This window comes from Lates calcarifer, linkage group LG1 (assembly GCF_001640805.2).
Source record: "Lates calcarifer isolate ASB-BC8 linkage group LG1, TLL_Latcal_v3, whole genome shotgun sequence".
In the NCBI taxonomy this organism is placed as follows: domain Eukaryota; kingdom Metazoa; phylum Chordata; class Actinopteri; family Centropomidae; genus Lates; species Lates calcarifer.
Window position 1 is genome coordinate 2,065,548 of NC_066833.1, and position 21,383 is coordinate 2,086,930.

Here is a 21,383-nt window from a genome sequence, read left to right on the forward strand (position 1 = left end):
AGGTGAATCAACTACCTCGTTGCTGCTTGTTAGCTCTGTTAGCGACTGCTGTAGAGCGCCAGAGTCCAACCGATTAAACTTAGTTTTCTGTCGAAACTGGTAGTCGATCAGGAAAATGTGGGACATCAGGAGAGCAGGGCTGCTCTCAGAGCTTTTTACAGTTTGTGGATCAGTTCGGCTCAGAGACGAGACCGACACACCGGAAGTTAACGAGGTGAGATCCAGTTTTACATTTACCTGGTGGCAGGTAGATAAACAGCGGTGTATAGAGGGTTTAAGTCAAGTCAGGTCTTTTATAGAGCAGATTTAAAAACTGCAAACTGCGAAGTGCTTTACATCGCCGGAAGTACAGGAACATTGTAAGTTAAATGAACAGAGTTAAGATGTGCAGTATATTAAAGATGTCACTCACATACAATGAGTACAACCATGGCTGGATCAGAACCCCCTGTCCTGTGTTAGTCCTTTTTGGTTAGTTTGGTAAACCATTCTTGTTTTATATGAAAGATGCCAGTGACACGTTGGTGTAGCAGTGTAGTGTTAGTATGGTAGATAACCACAGTGTTACACTGATCTACAGCACATGTGTGTGTTATTTAGTCTGATAGATCTGAAACAATCAGTCCATTCATTGATTAGCTGATTGACAGAAAATGAATCTGCAGATATTTAGATAAAACAGTTGTTTTGTTATTTATTGTGTTTGTGTTTGTCTCTTTGTGTCAACATGCAGAGATGGTTCTCCCAGTCTGGTTTGGAGGAACCTGATTGGCCCATACAGAGCTCTGACCTCAGGTCTGAGGTGAACTGAATCACAGACTGACTCAGACCTCAGTGATCAGGACTCAGACTGAAATCAGGAGCAGCTCATTAATACTCATGGAGTCACAGTTCAACCATCACATTTCATCAAACACAGGTAAATAAATTCCTCTGTTTCTGTCTCTAAACAGCTGTCTGTCTCTCTAAACACCTGTCTGTCTCTAAACACCTGTCTGTCTCTAAACAGCTGTCCTGTCTCCTAAACACCTGTCTGTCTCTAAACACCCTGTCTGTCTCTCTAAACACCTGTCTGTCTCTAAACAGCTGTCTGTCTCTAAACAGTCTGTCTCTGTCTGTCTCTAAACAGCTGTCTGTCTCTCTAAACAGCTGTCTGTCTCTAAACAGCTGTCTGTCTCTAAACAGCTGTCTCTACAGCTCATTCAGTTTATTCTATTTATTGTTTCATTGATCAATTGAAAGCTTATTAACTTTATTTAAATAAAAATGAAATCACAGAGTAGATAACTGAATAAAGCCTTTGGTGTTCCATCAGATCTCTTCAGTCTGATTGGATGAGGTAATTTGGGCTCTGTTAACACTTTTTAATGAAGCCCTCAGTCCTGAGACACCTAAACCCGTCACCTTGACTAACAGCCAGCGTGCATTGCCATATAAAGACAAAACGTCTTTAATTCCTGTTTCTGAAGCGCTTGCATGTCACTTCCTTCCTCGTAGATTTGAATACATGCGTTGTCGCCCTGCTTTTGGTGCCTGTCAAGCAGCGAGCAGCGCAGCAGCCAGACGGACCAACGGAGGAAGAGAAGAGACAGAAAGAGAAAGACGACAAATAATCCTCCACGCCCAGAGATCACCAGTCTCCTCGCCTCACCTCTCAGGTAAAGAAATATGAGTCCAGGTGGCCTCCGGTGCACGCAGGTGTTCCCTGAAGGCATCACTGTGGCAGGACAGGGACTTGAGAGCGACTCTGATTTTCTTTATTCTTGTTTGTGAGGAAGAGGGAGGGTAGAGGAGACAGAGAGGGGAGGACAGAGCTTGTAACTGTGTTTGAAATCCAGTGTTGTTGCATGTACTATTGCACATTATCATCATCCACCCTGAGCTCTCTTCACTGCAGTTGCTGTGCACACACAGTCAGTAATCCTGACTCCTACAACGACACTCAGCAAACACATAAACTTATAACCTGCACTACTGACATTATAAACCTTCAGATTGTTTGTCTTGAATCATTCAAACCTGCACAAACGAGGAGATAAGTGCTGCTGTAGAGCCTGAGTGAGGCCTACAGGGGAGAGGAAGAAGAAGTTAAACCACTGCAGCGAGCTGAAAAGGAAGTTTGTGGTTAGCTTCGCTTCAACTGCAAAAAAATCCCACTGAGGCTGTGAGAGGAAACTCACATCAGCCGAGGACATCAGTGTTTAATATGTTGGAAAAAGGACGAGGGGCTGCTGTAGATCTGGTTAATGAAACTCAAGCATGTGCGTGGCATGCTGATGAGCTGTAGCACATGCAAATATCAGTGTGGCTCTGAGGACACGCTGCTCAGAGACGTCCTGGTTCACTGTCTGACGATGGTTCATAAGACCAGGTCCATATGACTCAGGAAATAATGATCTGCACTCACTTAATCAGTCAGATGCAGATTCAGAAAGTTCAGCGACAACCAGAGGTGGAAAGTAACTTAACTACATTTACTCTAATACAGCTTTATATTTCCATTTTCTGCTACATTCAATCTTGTCACCATATTTCACAGGGAAATGTTGGACTCTTTACTACACATTTATCATGCAGCTGAGTTGTTGCAGAGATTCAAGAGACTCAAGTCACATGACTTGGACTGGACTCGTGAGTCCGATGACTTTATACTTAAACAATGACTCACCACTGACTCAGGAAATCACATCATCATTTTCCTGATGACAGCCAATCATGTGATGTTATGTTGGATTCAGAGTAAAGACAGTAAAGACATGGAATGATTTTATTTGAATTATAGGGACAAATACAGAGATCGAACCAGTGGCACTAAGTGAACAAAACCATGCAACACACAAACTATTACACAGAAAAAGTGAAATAAAACAGTCCAGATCACTCAGAACCACATGACTGATCCCTCACACTGTTTCAAGATCCCAGTCTGACCAAATGTGGGTTTACTAAAGGGCCCCTTACTGTTCCCAGAGGACGAGCCTCATGTTATTGAGCTAGAACCCTGAGAGCAACCAGCAGCTGAGAACCTGAAGAGCTTTTATATATGAGTTAAACACTCATATTTAACCTGACTGTGGTGTGACATTATCAATTTTCATTTCCTAAGAGGCTTGATTGTTGTGGATGTCGTCACTGCCACAATTATTTGTTCAAGACTGAAAACACAAGTTTAGGACTTGGACTTGATTTGGGACCTCAAGGCCAAGATGTTAGACTTCTTTGTGACACACAATGACTTTTACTGCTAAATAATACTTGACCCACCAAACTGGTAATGATTACAGATTTGCAGAGGAAACCAAATCTGTAAGAACGCATCAAGATGTGACATTTCAGTACATCTGAGTATCCTGAGTAGTAGTTTAAATTTTAGGGGGATTGTGAAGGGGGGTAAACCCTTAAAGTTGCGTTAAGTGATTTGTTTTTAAAAGAAGGACTCTCACAAACACAGGCCTGACCTATTGTTCGTGTTTCTGGCCTCTGTTCACTCTCTTTTAGATCTGGTCCGGTCTCCAACAACTCGTAAGGGAAATAACCGGCTCTTAGATGCTAAAGATGATGCTATGCTCCACCTGTCTGAGTTTGTTTGCTGTGAATAGCTGCCTACAGTTTATCACTGGGGGAGCCTGAGGGAGCTAACAGAGGCTAAAGCTGCATAGAGATGCAGTATTGGTGTTGATTCTCAGTGGGATCAGCACTACTAACAACATGTTTTCATTACTTGACTGACATTTGACTCAATAAGAAATTACCAATATTGCAAAAAGCAGTTTGTTAAAGATGCAAGTCTAACACACAGATGTGGGTGTGTCCTCTAGTAAAAACCTGTGAGAAGTGATCTCAAATTGCACGTAAACAAACGTATGGATTAAAACAAAGTCACTGATCAGGTTGAGTTCAAATCACTGTTTGACCTCTGTGCACAAAAACTTTCACCTTCAGTGTGAAAAGAATGAATTTGCATGAGGAGAAGTTGTCTGTTTTTATGTTTGTGAGAGTTTATTTGCCTAATAAAACACTGTCATGGTTTTAGAGCTCACAGTTAATCCTTATGAAAACATGACAGCTGGGAATCAGGCTCGAAGAGATCCATTAGTTTTGTCACCAGGAGTCAGTGCAGGTGTGGATGGAAACACACTTTAATCTGCTTTTTCTTTTGATGAGTTTTGGGAAATTTGTTGTTGTTTTAGAAGCTGGTGATTAATTTTCTGTCTATTAATCAGTTAATCGTCTTGTGTCCCACCTCGCAGTTTTAGTTCCTCACTTTCACCAATTGAACTGTTAATGAGGATTTATTTATTGGATTCCCTTTAACTTCTGCTGTAGCAGCTGCTCCACACATTTAAAAATGTTCAAATAAGACAGCACCAGCTAATCTTAATACAACACAACCAAATCAATAACAACTAAAAACTATGAAAGAAATGAATATATTCAAATCAAATTCCCCCTGAAAATATAAACAAAATAAAGGCAAAGACAAATGTAAACAGCTAATAACTGCTAATAATTACAACAATACAGCTACATAGATGGTCTACACAAAGAAAACTTGTGTAGAAAACTACAATGTCACAATTAAAAAGTGCAGAAACTGTGATAATGGCAAAGACAATTAATTAATACCAGCTACTGAAAAGACACAGCTCAGTGACATCTGCAGCTAAAATGTCAGAATGACTCATCCGACTACAATTAGCTCCAAGACGTGAACGAGCTGCTTCATCTGAGGCGAGTTTCATTTCTCATTTCTGCTTCTGATCTGCAGAACAGAGACGCTGAAGTTATTTCTCACTTCAGCCACGTTCGGAGCTGCGAAGACACTAAATGTGACAAATATCCTCATCTTTTAATCTGTGGTTGGATTCTGGTCAGAGACCCCCCCTCTGTGTTTCCTGTCTGTGTCGGCACCTGACCTTCAAGCAAAACCATTTCTGAATCCATGCACAGACACTTTGTTTTTGCACATTTTGTGCACGTTAAATATATCTCACAGTGAGTTTTAAAATCCTTCAAAATGAATGTAAGTAACATTCAGGTCTCATGTGGTCTGATCAAGATAAACTGTGGTTGTTCTACCTTTAAATTATTCAAATCATGGCTTCATTAATATGAAAAAGTTCTATTAATATAAGAAATTGAAAAAACAATAGAGTAACATTTGTCTTTTGCAGACAGGAGGAGTTCTCTGGAGCTTCTGGAGGAAGTTATTTCAACAGGACACTTCTCTTTAGTCTGTGGTTTGATCTTTAGGTTTGACTTTTCATTTTTAGTCACTTAACAGATATTTCCATCCATCGTTCGAGTCTGAAATATTTTATCTCAGCACCATTAACTTGATCTAACTCTGCAGAAACACGTATGTGCTAAACACAAACAGGAAGGAAACAGTTAAAAAGCTGCAGATGTTACTGTATTGTACTGAAACAGCTGCAGAGGCTGAAGCAGAACAAACATGAATGTACTTTTATTTAAAAGTGGAATCTATTTCTGTTGAGGTTAGATTACTTCACCCTGTTTGCTGCAATTAGTGGATTCTGATTTTAGTTTTGATAGTCAATTCATTGTTCTCCAGCAGAAATCGCAATAACACACAGGCTTCATGGACTTTTGTTGCCAAATATGAGACAGTTACAACAGTGAGGTGTTGTAGTGCTGCTTTTAGCCACCAGGTGTTAGCCACCAGGTGTCTCTCTACCTGCTTTGTTTGAAGCCTTAAAGGTACATGAACCAACACCAACAGCTGGGGCCCCACCATGGACAAAGTGATGAAATTAACTGAAAAATAAATCTGTTTAAATGTAAATGTATTGAAATAAATGCGCAGTAACAACAGAACAGAAGTCAGTGGGAGGAAGTGGGAGTTGGATGTTTACCAGCAGTTCACTCAGGGATCTGATTTCTTTTCTACTTTTTAAATGCAGATATTTACTGAGTTGAATTCTTGGATTCAATTTTCTTGGATGTTTTCTCTGCTCAGAGAGTTCAGAAGGTGTGAGGACTGGTTTTTCTTGGTAATTTGCTCTTGGATTATTGTCTCATTTTATTTTCACCAGTTTAGATCAGAATGACCAACCACAAACCAGAGCAGAACTGCCCCATGTTGGTGGAAAAGGGGTATGACTAGCCTCATGTCGTCAAATAAACAGCATCTGTCAGACAATGGAAAATATATGTGTTTCAAACTGTTTTAATTTTACTTTGACTTTTGCCTGTTGAACATCGTAATTTATTTTTGACATCACTCAGATATTAAAATGTACAGAGCATTGTTTAATGTTATATTCTGTCCTGTTTCTGAGCAGAAATGATTAAATCAAGGGCATGAATTGAATGATTTGGCATTTTTAGAGACATAAACTTTTAGAGTTTCATTTTTGGCTTGATAATTTCTAAAACAGCTGTTCACAGGAAGATGTATATATAAAGCATTGGTTGGGGACTAATTTCAGCAGCAGCTGGTACTGTAGTGAGTAATTATTGCTGCAGGACGGTCAACCAGAGATCATCAACAGTGATATGGTTTTGATTGTGGTTCAGCGGAACAAGTTATATCAAGGAGGTACAAGGAAAGGTCAGAAAACCACCAGATGGTTTTATCTTTCAGAATAGTCACCATGTCAGATTAGACAATCGTAGCACCATGAATTCTTGATGCATCTTGGTCAAGAGACTGGCAACACTAGAATTTTGACTCCTAACCATATAGGGTCATCCTGTCATCCTATTGGTCGCCCAGTGTGGGCATGCTAGACATGCTAGACCTTTCGTTACCAGAGTCGTGGGTTGTCCCAGACGTCGCATCACTGTTGTTTGATTTTGTCACACTATGAGACCCGTTGTTCCCGATGTTCATATTTGGGCCGAGTGCTGGACATTTGTGTCACAATTGGACTGAATACAGTGATGCAGAAATGAGTCCTAAAACCAGGAAGTAAGCTAGCATGTTAGCTCTTCCTGTTCCCTCGTCCCAGAGTCAGTGTGTTTCTGGTTAAATGCCTGAAATAATTTCTGTGGTTTTAACACAAGCTCAAGACATTTTCAGGTTTGATTCTCCAACATAAAATGGGTCAGTAAATCCTCCACTCCTGATGTTTGAAGCTTTTACGTGTCTTAAAAAAGGCGGTTGCTAACGAGTGTCTAAATGAGACTACAGAGGTTGTCGGGGACGTTAACATGAAAACCCATCTACTCACCAGTCCACCTTTACAGCCTCATTGTGTTTCTACTCACGCGTTATCACTAACTTTCTAACTTGCGTCATGTGACCGTGGTGTAGTTGTACATTTATACAGATTTTTGGCTAACCTATGTAACTTTAATGTAACTACAGCCTTGATCTTCATATAGACCAGATTTACAGGGTCGTCTTATCATATGTCACCATCAGGTTGCTTTTCCTTGAGCAGCACAGGAAGTTGAATCATTCAGTTGATCTGTTTCTTTGTGGTTTAAAATGTCCTCTTCAGTTTAACACATCTTTCTTCATGCCCTCCTCACCGGCGTTGTGTGTGCGCCTGTTCGCTTTTAACTCTGCCAAATAAGGATCTGCAAACCTGTGAATGCTCAGAGTGAATCATTACAGGCTGAAATAAAAACGTCTCATGTGTCATGTGATCACCTACGTTTCAGAAATGTGTCTCTCTTCCTCATTTGCTGCTGTTTCCTTTATTAAGACATACAAAGCTCAACATTTGTGTGAAGGAGTGCATAAATTACCACTGTAATGTAGTGTATAATATGTTCTTTTAGAGCTGAAACAGTTTGGTGTTGATCAGTTAGTCTATGCATTTTGACTATTTTGATTTTTCAAGCAAATATAGTGAAAAATGCCAAATATTTGCAGATTTCAGCTCTTTGACTTTTTGTTGAATAGAACAAAACCTTTTTTGGTGTTGCATGCACAAAACAATGAATGTTTTTTTTTTTTAAATATGATGATATAATGGTCGTGTAGTGTTTTTTTAAATTATTTATGTTTATTTATGCAGTGCATGTATAAAGACTGTACATTTTGAATAATTGATCTTTTTCCATGTTTGAATTTAAGTTGAATTTAATTAGAATTGAAAGTCAGCTCTGTCTGAGAAAATGGTCTTTGTGCAGTCGTCCTCCAAACATGGATTTAAACTCGTCCAACACCTGCCCTGTTCATCTGATCTGGACTCTCAGGCTGCGTCCTCCTCCCCAAGACATCATCGCTGCTGTTGGACCATTTTCTCAGACAGACCTAACTTGTAATTTTGGATGACCCAAAACCTGCCTTCATCATATTGGACCAGTGTTATTGGAGACATTTGTTGGGACAGAGTTTTTTGTGATAAACAAATGAGAACCACCGTAACTGAGACTGACTTCCTTCCGTATGCTTGTCCAGCAATCAGAGAGCTATAGGTTACCTGTGCAGGTGTTCAGATGTATTAACAAACAAAGCAACACTTTGTTTCTGAGGCAGGAAGTGCAACAGAAGCAGGATGTTTTCAGCCGGCAGAAGTGAGAAGTGTCAGCAGTTTGCATCACAGTACAAAATCAGGAGATACCATCTGAAGTTCCTCTTTTTCTGTACCACTGAGCATGTCTGTCAGTCTGTCTAACTCTGACTTTTAATTTAAGGATGTTGTGTTTTTTTGTGTCAGTTTCAGGTTCCCAACATGGACAGCAGTGCCCAGATCTCTCCAGAGGAGCTGGAGGAACTTAGAGAAGCTTTCGCAAAGATTGGTGAGACAACCAAGAATTACTGTCATTTATTCTGGTGTTTCAGATCTTGTCTTGTTCTTCTCAGATGTGACTCTTTCTCCTCCTCAGTGTAGATAAATGAGCCACAAGGTTAAAAAGGTTTAAAATTCTGGCAGCTGCACTCTGAACCATTTGTAGTGAAGAGAGGGTGGAATGGGTTGAGCCTATACACAGAAAATAGTAATTTGGAAAAGGGGAGTGGATAAAGCATGGACGACTGTTTCCAGGTCCTCCTGAGGTAGAAAGGGCTTTAATTTAGCTACAATTCAGCTGATAAAAGCTGCTCTTCACATCACTACTTATTAAAAATCAGAGAAGCATCAGGGACAGACACCAAGATTGTTAACCACAGGATCAAGGCAGTAGCAGGAAATTGCTAGCCATCCAAGTCTTAACATCCCTAAGGCTTGAACTTAAGCTAACTGATTGGTTTCATCCGGCTTCAGTGACAAGTATAGTTGAGTATCGTCTGCCTAACAATGGAAGTTTATTGAGTGTTTCCTGATAATGTTGCCTAAAGGAAACATATACAAGGTGTATAGAATTGGTCCAATCACAGAACCTTGTGGAACTCCATGTTAAACTTTTGTACCATGTAAAGTTTTCCTTTCTCCCGTCTGTGACCTCTGACCTCCTCTGTCTGTTTTCCAGATGTGGACAACAACGGCTTTATCAGCAAAGATGAGCTTAATGAGCTCTTCAGGGTTGCTAATCTGTCACTGCCTGGGTACAGGATCCGAGAGATCGTCCAGGAGTTTACCAAGACCAGTGACCAGCTCACCTTCGACGAGTTTGCTCAGGTGAGTTCACAAGTCAAAGGTCAACATCTCCACTTGATGTTGTTTTGCGCTCTATATGCTTTGATGATGTTCTTTACTCTTCACACTGCAATGTTTCCACCTTCAGATCGCCCATGGGCTGAAGAGCACCGAGGTGGCAAAGACCTTCAGGAAGGCCATCAACAAGAAGGAGGGAATCTGTAGCGTTGCAGGAACCTCAGAGCAGTCTGGCACCCAGCACTCCTACTCAGGTCTGTGACCTATCCCATTCTACTACATTTATAGAGGTAGTGGTTTATTCTGACAGGTAGGTCCTGTCTGACACAATGACCCTGTTTTAACTACATTTTATAGAGGTCATTCATGAGGTCTTTTCACCTGTGTCAGCGTTTTCTCAGGGGACGTTTGGGAGGTTAGAAGCAGAGAAGATGGAGAGCTGCTGATGTAGATGATGAGTGATCTGATGTTGTGGTGTTCCTTCTGTCTACAGAGGAGGAGAAAGTGGCCTTTGTGAACTGGATCAATAAAGCTCTGGAGAAGGATGGTGACTGTAAACATCTTCTGCCAATGGATCCCAACAGCAACGACCTGTTCACCGCCATGGGAGATGGAATCATTCTCTGGTACTTCTTTCTTACAAACAATTGGTCAATTGACAGAAAATTAATTAGCAACTGTTTTGATAATTGATTAATAATAAAAAATAATCATAAAAAAACATATTTGAAGAAGCTGCTTTGGGCTTTAGGAAACTGTTACAGACATTTTCTCTATTTCACATCATTATATGAACCATATGATTGATCCATTATGTTCACAGACTTATAGGAGTTTGACATTTGGTAAATATGATGAAAGAATCAATCCCACTATCATGTCCAAGTAGCTAAATGTGCTAAATATTTATTAGCTCAGGATAAAGGCTGGCCAGCCTAGCCAGTAAGCTAACAAAGTAGCTGCTGGCTGCAGCTTCATCTTTAAAACACAGACAGTGAAAACTGTAGACAAAGGATACCGAGGTTCTGGTAACGTTCTGAACCTGGATTTGATTTCTCTAACCTGTTAGTAAGATGATCAACTTGTCTGTCCCCGACACCATCGACGAGAGAACCATCAACAAGAAGAAGCTCACACCCTTCACCATCCAGGTGAGCTGGACCAGACTCTTGTCCTCAGTTTGATCAGTCTGTAATCTAACCTGTAATGTCACTGAGTCTTAACATCCTGTGTCGTGGTGTTGGCTCATACAGGAGAACCTGAACCTGGCTCTGAACTCTGCGTCGGCCATTGGCTGCCACGTGGTCAACATCGGAGCCGAGGACCTGAAGGAGGGCAGGCAGCACCTGGTCCTGGGTCTGCTGTGGCAGGTCATTAAGATTGGACTGTTCGCCGACATCGAGCTCAGCAGGAACGAAGGTGTGTGTGTTGTCCAGCCTTATTCACATAAAGACGGACAGAATATTAGAGACACCCTCAATGTGAGAGTTAGATCTTCAAATTGATCCCAGTCTTGTGTCTGGTTAGCTTAGCTTAGCACAGAGACTGGAAATGGATGGAAACGGCTAGCATGGCTCTGTCCACTCCTTGATTAAGACGTTAGATCTTGTTTGTTTCATCTGTACAACAACAGCAGAAGTGAATACAATAAGAGTTTTCATCACAGTGCAATCACAAGAGACTCTGACATGACCATGACAAGAAATAGTCCTGTATGTATGCTTCATATATCTCAGGATGAACAGTCTGATAATGTTTGACTTTGTGTGCAGCTCTGATCGCTCTGCTGCGTGATGGAGAGAGTCTGGAGGATCTGATGAAACTTTCACCCGAGGAGCTGCTGCTGCGCTGGGCCAACTATCACCTGGAGCAAGCCGGCTGCGGCAAGATCAACAACTTCAGCTCCGACATCAAGGTACCTTGATTTCATGTTTGAAATATTTAACGTAACATACTTGGTGTAGATATTAGTCTGCTTTCTCATATTGCTGTTTAGGTCTTTGGTTTCATGAAGTCACACACTTGATGTTTGAATGTCTTCAGCGTTTCCTCTTCACCTCTCGGTCTAACGGTCTGTGTTTGTTTCAGGACTCGAGGGCGTACTACAACCTCCTGAACCAGGTGGCACCCAAAGGAGACGAGGAGGGAATCCCACCCATCGCCATCGACATGTCAGGACTCAGGGTGAGAGACTCTGACATCATGTGGAGAAATCAGACATTATTCTTTTGGAGACAACGTTTGACAATTTAAAGGAATAGTTGAAAATGTCAGGAAATGTTGGGGGTTACAGTGAGGTCAGGTCTCAGTGTTTTAATGTGGTCCTGGTCATCTCTCTGCAGGAGAAAGAGGACCTGAAGCGTGCAGAGTGCATGCTGGACCAGGCCGACCGGCTCGGCTGCAGACAGTTCGTCATGCCGGCAGACGTTGTCCGAGGAAACCCTAAACTCAACTTGGCTTTTGTCGCTAATGTGTTCAACAAGTACCCAGCTCTGAAGAAACCAGAGAACCAGGACATCGACTGGAGCTCCATCGAAGGTGAGTCCAGGAAACCGGTCCAGGTCCAACCCTGCTCCTCCGTCCTTTAACCTTCTCAGCGTCAGTGCTTCAGTATTTCCTGAGATTGTTTGTTTTCCTCCAGGTGAAACCAGGGAGGAGCGCACCTTCAGGAACTGGATGAACTCTCTGGGGGTCAACCCTCGTGTCAACCACCTCTACGTGTAAGACCACTCACCGCTCTCCACCTCCAGCTTTTCATCAGCATCAGCAACTCCACAACTGACTCTCTAACGGTAGACAGAGGCAGTAAAATGGTGTGTGTGTGTGTGTGTGTGTGTTGCAGAGACATTGATGATGCCCTGGTGATCTTCCAGTTGTACGAGAAGATCAAGGTACCAGTGGACTGGGACAAAGTCAACAAGCCTCCCTACTCCAAACTGGGCAGCAACATGAAGAAGGTACAGTTCCATTTTACTTCAGACAAATCCAGGACGTGTTTTCAGGGGAACACTGTTAGTTTAGCTCCTTCAAAATGAACCAACACAGTTTCTTTTCCAGCCCAGTTTAGATGAAACCATGTCCACTTCTGTGTCGGTCAGGGTTCAGGGTTCAGTCGTTCTCTCAAGGCTTTAGGCCAATTTATACTCCTGCTCTGAATCAACACTGTGGGTACAGAGTAGCTCTGAACCCTACGCCACAGCCTGACATGCACCTCCCTAAAAATGTAAGGACATGTTGTGGTGCCGACTGTAACAGCTGTTAATGGTCGACTTGTCCCTCAGAGACTGAACACTGGAAACTCCCCCTCCCTCTGCCTCAGTCAGCTCAACAGGTGTACGCACCATCTCCCCTTCATCAGTTAATCAGTCAAATGTTGTTGTGTTTCACCTTTCATACAGATTAGTACAGTTCAAAGAGTTAAATGAGACAAATTAAATAAAAGTAAACAGATAAATGAAAGAGTAAAATGAGTGAATCAAGTAAAGTAATGTTTATGAATCATATTTAATCATAAGTCAGGCTGGAGAGCTGCGTTAATTTACTATTATCAGTCAAAGTAACTGTTCACTCCAACTTTAACATGAAGTGCAAGAGGAAAGTCTTGTCCTCACCTTACCTTTGTAATTCACTGCATTTCTGAGAAACACATTGTACTTTTACTGCACTACCTTTATCATTTACTCGTCATTAAACTAACTACTCAGTATTATACTCAGTGCTAACCACCCAACACTTCAGAAGAACAATACAACTAAAAGATTGAAATGGTGCCACTCTGTCGCCTATCAGTACTTTTACCTCTGATACTTCAGGTACATGTTGCTGCTGATACTTTTACTTCAGTAAAACTGATTGTTTGTCCTGTGTTTCACAGCTGGAGAACTGTAACTATGCTGTGGAGCTGGGAAAGAAGGAGGCCAAATTCTCTCTGGTCGGCATCGCGGGTCAGGACCTGAACGCAGGGAATCGAACCCTCACCCTCGCTCTGCTCTGGCAGCTCATGAGACGGTAACAATGCTTAGCTAAAAAAGTAAGAGAAAACTGAATGACTGGGTGAACATAAATCACTGAAGACAGCTGCCTGTTCCCTCAGATACACCCTGAACATCCTGGAAGACCTGGGCGACGGACAGAAAGTCACTGACGACACCATCGTGGCCTGGGTCAACGACATGCTCACACAGGCTGGAAAACCCACCATCTCCAGCTTTAAGGTACCTGAACGCACCACAGAAACACAGCTGCCTTCACTGAGCGTGTTCATTCAAAACTCCAACAGGAAGTGTCACAATTTAACAGGCTGAAGTGGAGAAAACGAGTTCAGCATTTAAAAGTTTGAAGGACTTTGTTACAGGAGATCAGATACAGTATAACTGTATAATTACTGACTCATATTTAATGTCTTCAATATAATTTGTTCTCTATAGAAGCAACAGAAATTGTCACAAAAACCCTCAGCACTATATTTCACTACCAGACTCCACTGACAAAAACAGGGATTTTACAGAGCAGAACACAGGAGCTGCTGGAATACCACTGCCTCCATCTGTTAGTGTGTCTGTGTTACCCTAACCCTAACCTTACTTTACTGAAGTAAAAGTACCACACAGGTAACACAGACACACTAACAGATGGAGGCAGTGGTATTCCAGCAGCTCCTGTGTTCTGCTCTGTAAAATCACTGTTTTTGTCAATGGAGTCTGGTCAACGCTGAGGTCTGTTTAATTGTTGCAATGGCAAAATAAATCTATAAACTCCTCTGTCTGTCTGTGTGTGTGTGTGTGTGTGTGTGTGTGTGTGTGTGTGTGTGTGTGTGTGTGTGTGTGTGTGCAGGATGGATCTATCAGTAGCAGCATGCCGGTCCTGGACCTGATCGATGCCATCCAGCCTGGATCCATCAGATATGACCTGCTGAAGACAGAAGACCTGACTGAAGAGGAGAAACTCAACAACGCAAAGTATGTACACTTTTCTTTAAAACTAAACATGACACATAATTCACCTTAACACCCCATCAGAAAACCTCTTACCTGACCAGTCCACCCCCACGGTCCTCATTGTGTTTCCAGGTACGCCATCTCCATGGCGAGGAAGATCGGTGCTCGGGTGTACGCTCTGCCTGAGGACCTGGTGGAGGTGAAACCCAAGATGGTGATGACAGTGTTCGCCTGCCTCATGGCTCGCGGCATGAAGAGAGCCTAAAGACCTCAGCGACCCTCGGTCACTGACCTGACCGAGAGGCTGAGGAAATGGAGTGGGGTGTGTGGGGGGGGTGTTAGCTGTGTATCTGTGACTTTAAACAGGGAGATGAGATTATATTTTTGACCTCTGACCTCTTGTTATCAGTGTTCAGGGCTCCATATATTTTTAACATTAAAAAACATGTCAATTAATTATAAAGGTAAAGTCAGGTGTCCCACTCTCTGCTGCACTATCACTGGATTTCAGCAGGTCAATCAATGAAGGATTTGATTTCTTTTTCTGCACTGTTCCTTCATATTTCTCTGTAAATTTCTACAACACATTCACACAGACACATTTCTAATCAGAAACATGTGCAACAAATAAACACTTTTGTACAAAAAATTGTGTCTTGATTGTATTTTGTCCTTTATCATCTCATTTACAGAGAATTTCTACTCACGCTCTTTCAAACTCTCACTAACTTTCTAAGAAGAAAGGCTTTTGTAGAAGAGCTCAGAGCTAAATGAAATGACCAGTTGGAAGCTTAGTGGTGGAGACGTTGACGTCATGTGACCGTGGTGGAGTTGGTTTATAGCCTAACATTAGCTTTCTTTTTTTTACTGCAGGACTCTGTTAAAGGAAAATACCAAAGATTCTCTACTTACAGCTGCTGAATTAAACAATTATTAAAAATATTTACCAGTTGTTTTTCTATATGACTGTTACAGGAAATATTGAAGATTAAATCCTACACGGAACCATGGATATAATCTATCTTTATTTTAAAGGTTTTACACTTTTTTTACGCTAACATTTTTTATATCTATACTTTTTTTTTTAATTTTAGACTTCCTATGTTTTGCAGCTACATAGTGGAAAAATCCTAATTAACAGTAATTCAGACTGATAAGTTACAGCAGCTTTAACTCAGTGATGTTTGATCCAGATAGTAAGTTTAAAGTGTCAAACAGCAGCTGAGGTAATTATCACAAACCATTAAACTCTTGAGCTGCATGTTTAACTCTCACTTTAAACACACTGAACTTTTCCATGAGGAACAGTTTAACTCCTCAGTTTTTCACATCAAGTATAATTTCAAAAACCAACAACTGCAATTTGATATCAAGCTAATAATCACATGAAGCAAAAATACTTTTATCATTGAGTAAAGAGACCAGTTGTTTTTCTATTACATCACTGTTAATAGAAGCTTTGGAGATTTTACATTAACTTGATATGAACAACATGGTAAATGTAGATTAAATCTTACATTGTGTCCTAAATCCATTTTATACAAACCCATTGGAAAAAAGCTTTAGATTTAAAGATTTTATATTTTTGCAGCTGCTTTGTAGAAACTGATTAATAATAATTAAAACTTAAGTTTAGTAAGTTACAGTCCTGATCTGCAGCTTTAACTTAGTGATGTTTGATCCAGACAACAGGTTTTAAAGAGTCCGACTGGAAACAGTTTCCTCACACTGACCTTCTGGAAATCTTCATGTCCGCCTCTTCTCTCTGTGACTCACTGGGTGAAGTTTGAGTCCTGAGGAGAAAAATCACAAACAACAGACACTTTTAAACCATCAAATAAAGCACAGAGGGTTTCTGGGTAATGAAGTTCAAACTGGCAAAAGATGAAAAAGTAAAAGACACAAAATCCACAAAGAAACCAGTGTGTGCACTAATCACAACTAGTTCAAGAATATATACATACACATACACACACACACACACACACACACACACACACACACATATATATATATATTATTTTTAAACTACTAAATTTATTGCAAAAACCAAACTGAAGAAAAATGTTTCTGTTTCTAATGTGAGACTGACTGAGCTGAACAAACAGGCTGATGTTAAAGAGAGAAATAAAACACAACAACAACAACAACAACAACAACAACAACAGGATAAAACAATAAAACAAATGAGAGCAACAGGAAACACTGACATTAACACCAAACAAACTGGACTGACCCGAACTCCAGGTTATAAATCAATGACAGTTGGTCTTCTAATGCAGATTACCTGGGTCAGAATAAACTGCTGCAGATTTAGAACATGTAGATACTCTGTTCTGGTGATAGATAATTAATCTGACAATTTATTAATCAAAAACAAAATCTTTTTACACTCAAACTACAGGGACTTTAAAGTTTAAAGTACGACAGCTCACTGCTACCGCTAACGCTTAGCTGCTACAGCTAACGCTTAGCTGCTAACATTACTAGCCCACCGTTTCCCCCGCTGAGTTACAGGCTTTTCCCGGCTCTGAATGTTCACAGTAAACTCTTTCTCACCGCGTCATATCCTTTCACATGAGAACGATCTGAAAAGCAGACATTCGTACACTTTTCCAGGTGTAGCATGTAGCTAGCAGCAGGTTAGCATACTAACTTAGCATGCTACGTTAGAAAACACCGGAAATTTAGCTACACACAAACAGTGAAATCACTCAACAACACAGTCAGAGTACAGCTGTACCTCCGACATATATACATTAGATCAGTCACGGTGAATAATTCTGACATACCTTCAATTATCGCATCCCAAACAGCGACCTTCCTGTCCATGGGAAACCGCAGGTGTGCAGGATAGACCGTGTTCACCTGAACCCTGTTCTGCACTTTGCCTGGATCAAATCTGGATTTCTCATGTTTGACTCATTTCATTAAAGGAAGAAGCAAGAGAGCCTCACAAAGTTCTGCTCTGTGGATAAAATAAAATGGAAAACGGCTCTACTTCCGGGTTTTAAAGTAGTTACAAACAACTGTGACTTCAGTTATTTCATTTTCCGTCTTTAGTGTCAGAAAGAGAATCAATACGAGCCACTTTTATGTTGAAAAACTACAGTTTACAATTGACTTCTTAATAATTTGTTTGATCTGGGACCCACAGACGTCTTTACTCGGTGCGTCCCGCCCACTGCTGACTGATTGGTCCAGCTCCCTGTCAATCAACATATCAACAGCGCCTCATAAAAACAGTAAAACTCGAGTAAAAATTTAGGCCTTTTTTAGTATTTTTTAATCAAATTTCGCTTGTTTGTAACTTAAAGGAGAACTGAGCAAGAACAGGCTGCTACCAGACTCCATTGACAAAAACAGGGATTTTACTGAGCAGAACAGACTGAGGCAGTGGTATTCCAGCAGCTCCTGTGTTCTGCTCAGTTAAATCCCTGTTTTTGTCAATGGAGTCTGGTAGTGACATATCGAGATGTTTGTGGTTATTTTTTCTACATTTTGAGGGTAGAATATGTCATTTTGCTGCAGGACAACAGTCCTCACTTCAGAAATATTCAAGTTATTTTGGTTTGAACATCTTCAGATTTGTTGATTGTTGGTGCAGTGATTCAACAAACAGCACGTTTGTTTTGACAGATGAGGTCTTTACTGATAAAGTGATGAGAAGTACAGTACAGTATATACAGTATTCACAGCAGTTAAGGCGACATTAAAGGGACATTTCATGCATGTAAATTTGAGCTGCTGTACAACAAATTACACAAAACGCTCACAAAGAGTTACAAAAGGGTATGTTACATCCAAATCTCAACAAACCTGAAAAGAAGTCACATAAAAATAAATTTCCTCCTGGTCAGAAAAGTACAAAAATGTGAGTACAGGCCGTTTCTGGACAGTTTATACTGTATATACAAACAACAACAACAACAACAACACTGCTTTGTGCTCAGCAGGCTTTTCACCGCACATTTACACAATTTACATCAGCATCACATTTGTCAAAGTTAAACTCTCTGCTCTCATTTCAGATTAAAGGTGATTTAAGATTTGTTCAGTTGCCAAAACAAAGATATAAATACACAAGTTTAAAGTGCAGGTTCTGTCGGGGCGAAGCAGCTGGTTTGGTTTTCTTTATTGCTTTTCCCAAAACAACATGTGACCATGTGACGTGAGTGGATGGGAGTGACTACAGGGAGGGCGATGAAAGATGGCCGACATCATACTCCTGATATTCTGATATTTCATGAGAATGGGGTTTGATTTCAGCAGGCATTCAAGATTAAACTACAACTATTTCACATGAGGACTGTGAGAGAGAAGAATAATACTGTTCCAGAGACAGCTGATAACCATCACGTCTCCAAGCTGCCTGTAGTGTCGAATACATGATCGGTTCTTCTATTTATTCTGTGGATTATTCAGCGACTGATTATAAGACTTAACGTCGAGTGTTTGATGGATGTACAGTACATGAATCCCCTGTGATAAATCATCTGCTCACAGCAACAGAACATTCAATAAAACCCTTTAGACTTTATCACAACAGAGCAAAGCTTGTTTTGGCAACTGTGAAATCTCTCCAGTGGAAGATTCTTCCTCCTGCTCTTTACGAGCTGGAAACCAAGACCTGATCCAGACCTGATCCCAGAGCTGAACCAAAACCTGATCCCAGACCTGATCCCAGAGCTGATCCCAGATCTGATCCAGATCTGATCCCAGAGCTGAACCAAAACCTGATCCCAGAGCTGATCCCAGATCTGATCCAGACCTGATCCAGATCTGATCCAGACCTGATCCCAGAGCTGATCCCAGAGCTGAACCAGACCTGATCCAGATCTGATCCCAGAGCTGAACCAGACCTGATCCCAGAGCTGAACCAAAACCTGATCCCAGACCTGATTCAGACCTGATCCCAGAGCTGAACCAGACCTGATCCAGATCTGATCCCAGAGCTGAACCAAAACCTGATTCCAGACCTGATCCAGATCTGATCCCAGAGCTGAACCAGACCTGATCCCAGAGCTGAACCAAAACCTGATCCCAGACCTGATTCACCTGCACACTCAAACACCTGCTGGTTCAAGAGTGTCAGACAGGAGAAACACCTGAACCTAGACCTGAACCCGACCTGATCCAGACCTGATCCTACACCTGAAACCACACCTGATCCAAGACCTGAACCCACATCTGAAACCACACCTGAACCCGACCTGATCCTGACCTGATCCTGACCTGAACCCAGGCCGGTGGAGAGTTGGGTTTTAAAGGGGCAGTAATCAGTCTGCGTCATGTTCACAGAGGAGCTCAGCTGCCTTTCACTGCCGACTCTAAAGACAGAAAACCTTTCAGCTTTAAAATGTCTAAAACGACCTGAGCTACATTCATGTCATTTTAATGAAGGAAACAGTTTCATGTGGTCGTCTGTCAGTGGCGTCTCTTTGCTCGTGTCATAACTGACTTTTTATCCAGCTTTAAGATCCTGGTGGTTTTTAACTGTATGTTTTAACCAGATGAAGGATGTTAGTCATCAGACGTCTGGATTTATCAGAGGAACAAGCTAAAGAGCTAACGTTAGCAGCGTTAGCACTCCACCAAACTACACTGAAGAAACACTGATCTTTAACATGAAGCTGTTTTATTCAGAGTTTTCCTGGTTTGAATCGTTTTCTTTTTTATTATTTTATCTCCAATCACTTTTAAAATGTGCATTAAAACACCTGAGTGGAAGATTCCTTAGTCTTTATGTTTTATTTATCTTTGATACGTATCGTTGGTCGTATTTCACTTTGGAGCCTGGTTTGGAGTTAAACACCCATCGTTTCTCCACCTTTACTGTGAAATACTTTGCTACTGACTGTTGTGTTTATTTGAGGACATGCAGTGTATACGGGTGGAGCTGTGGAATGCACAGGCAGAGATTAGGTTAGGCTGTTTGTTTTTCTGCTGACGTGCACAGTAGAGCCTGCAGCTGCTGACAGCTGTGATTGGTTCTGGCTGCCAGCAGAGGTCGATAAAGTTACTGCCCCTTTAAAGTCTCAGTTTGTTCCAGGTCTGCACTGGCACATAATTCAAAAGGCCAACTGGCAACTGCCTTGTTCTCACACTCACACACACACACACACACACACACACACACACACACACACACACACACAGAAATACTGCTGACGTAGCAGGCTGTGGAATGAAGCATCAACAGAGCAGTAAACCCAAACCGACCCTGAGTCACAGAGTCTCACTCAGCAACAGCTCCGGCCTGAAGAGCTCAGGGATCTGGGACAGAGAGTCGATGTTTAACACGGTCGCCAGGACACGAACCAGCTGCAGATTTACTGCAGCGCTGAGACAGTTTTAAATCTCATAGTGGTTTTTTCTGAACCACATCAGACTGTAGAGCCGGAGGTGTGTCTACGTGAGACCTCGTCCTCAAACACCTGCACCACCTCATCCTGAAATCGAAAACTACATACTAAATACACACGTCTGATGTTCACCGACCGTCTCGCACTGCCGATGCTGATGGTGTTAACACATCTGCAGCCTGTGGCACCAGCTCAACACGCTGCACTAAAGCCACACAACGTAACTTCACCGAGCAGCAGCAGCGCCCTCTGCAGCCAGAGCTGGTCGTTAAAAACACAAAACAAAGACTAGCACACTCACTGAACTGAAACACGGCCCAGCGGTGTATATTACCCATGATGCCCTTCTCCCTCTGAAGCAGGAAGTGTTGTTTAAAGACTTCTGCGTCCTCCAAAGTTTCATCTTTTTGTAAAAGATTCTGAAAAAAGTCGCTGATTTTCCATCAGCATGAAGTAGAACGTGTGAAACACGTTGTATAATGTCTCTGAGTGACGTCAGCCTCAGTCGGCTCTACAGGTGACAAGTCTGAATGATTTAAAAAATCTGGTACTAGCATTAATGCTGCGTT

The 21,383-nt window shown here is 41.6% G+C and overlaps 1 protein-coding gene and 2 long non-coding RNA genes across 3 annotated transcripts; 1 reads left to right on the forward strand and 2 right to left on the reverse strand.

Moving 5' to 3' along the window:
• The first annotated feature begins 1,497 nt into the window (after positions 1-1,497).
• Positions 1,498-15,099, forward strand: lcp1 (lymphocyte cytosolic protein 1 (L-plastin)). Its single transcript, XM_018695402.2, has 16 exons — positions 1,498-1,658; positions 8,637-8,718; positions 9,388-9,536; positions 9,643-9,766; positions 10,006-10,138; positions 10,582-10,663; positions 10,766-10,931; positions 11,285-11,427; positions 11,601-11,696; positions 11,855-12,050; positions 12,154-12,232; positions 12,355-12,469; positions 13,387-13,520; positions 13,606-13,726; positions 14,346-14,470; positions 14,582-15,099. Exons 2-16 carry the CDS (start codon positions 8,652-8,654, stop codon positions 14,712-14,714), a joined length of 1,863 nt encoding a protein of 620 aa, XP_018550918.1. The 5' UTR covers positions 1,498-1,658; positions 8,637-8,651; the 3' UTR covers positions 14,715-15,099.
• Positions 14,824-17,711, reverse strand: LOC127143170 (uncharacterized). Its single transcript, XR_007814409.1, has 2 exons — positions 17,242-17,711; positions 14,824-16,242 (listed from the first exon to the last, which is right to left on the reverse strand). It is a non-coding gene; the product is annotated as an uncharacterized LOC127143170 (long non-coding RNA).
• A 364-nt stretch (positions 17,712-18,075) lies between these two features.
• On the reverse strand, positions 18,076-19,399 carry LOC127143177 (uncharacterized). The gene is made up of 3 exons (XR_007814423.1): positions 19,382-19,399; positions 19,221-19,254; positions 18,076-19,090 (listed from the first exon to the last, which is right to left on the reverse strand). It is a non-coding gene; the product is annotated as an uncharacterized LOC127143177 (long non-coding RNA).
• Between the last annotated feature and the right edge of the window lie 1,984 nt (positions 19,400-21,383).

Bases quoted from the DNA above. Each gene is read 5' to 3' on its own strand.
- lcp1 (XM_018695402.2), top strand. From the start codon at position 8,652: ATGGACAGCAGTGCCCAGATCTCTCCAGAGGAGCTGGAGGAACTTAGA. The intron at 9,537-9,642 runs GTGAGTTCACAA...TTCCACCTTCAG, and splicing joins CCTTCGACGAGTTTGCTCAG to ATCGCCCATGGGCTGAAGAG. The intron at 11,428-11,600 runs GTACCTTGATTT...TGTTTGTTTCAG, and splicing joins ACTTCAGCTCCGACATCAAG to GACTCGAGGGCGTACTACAA.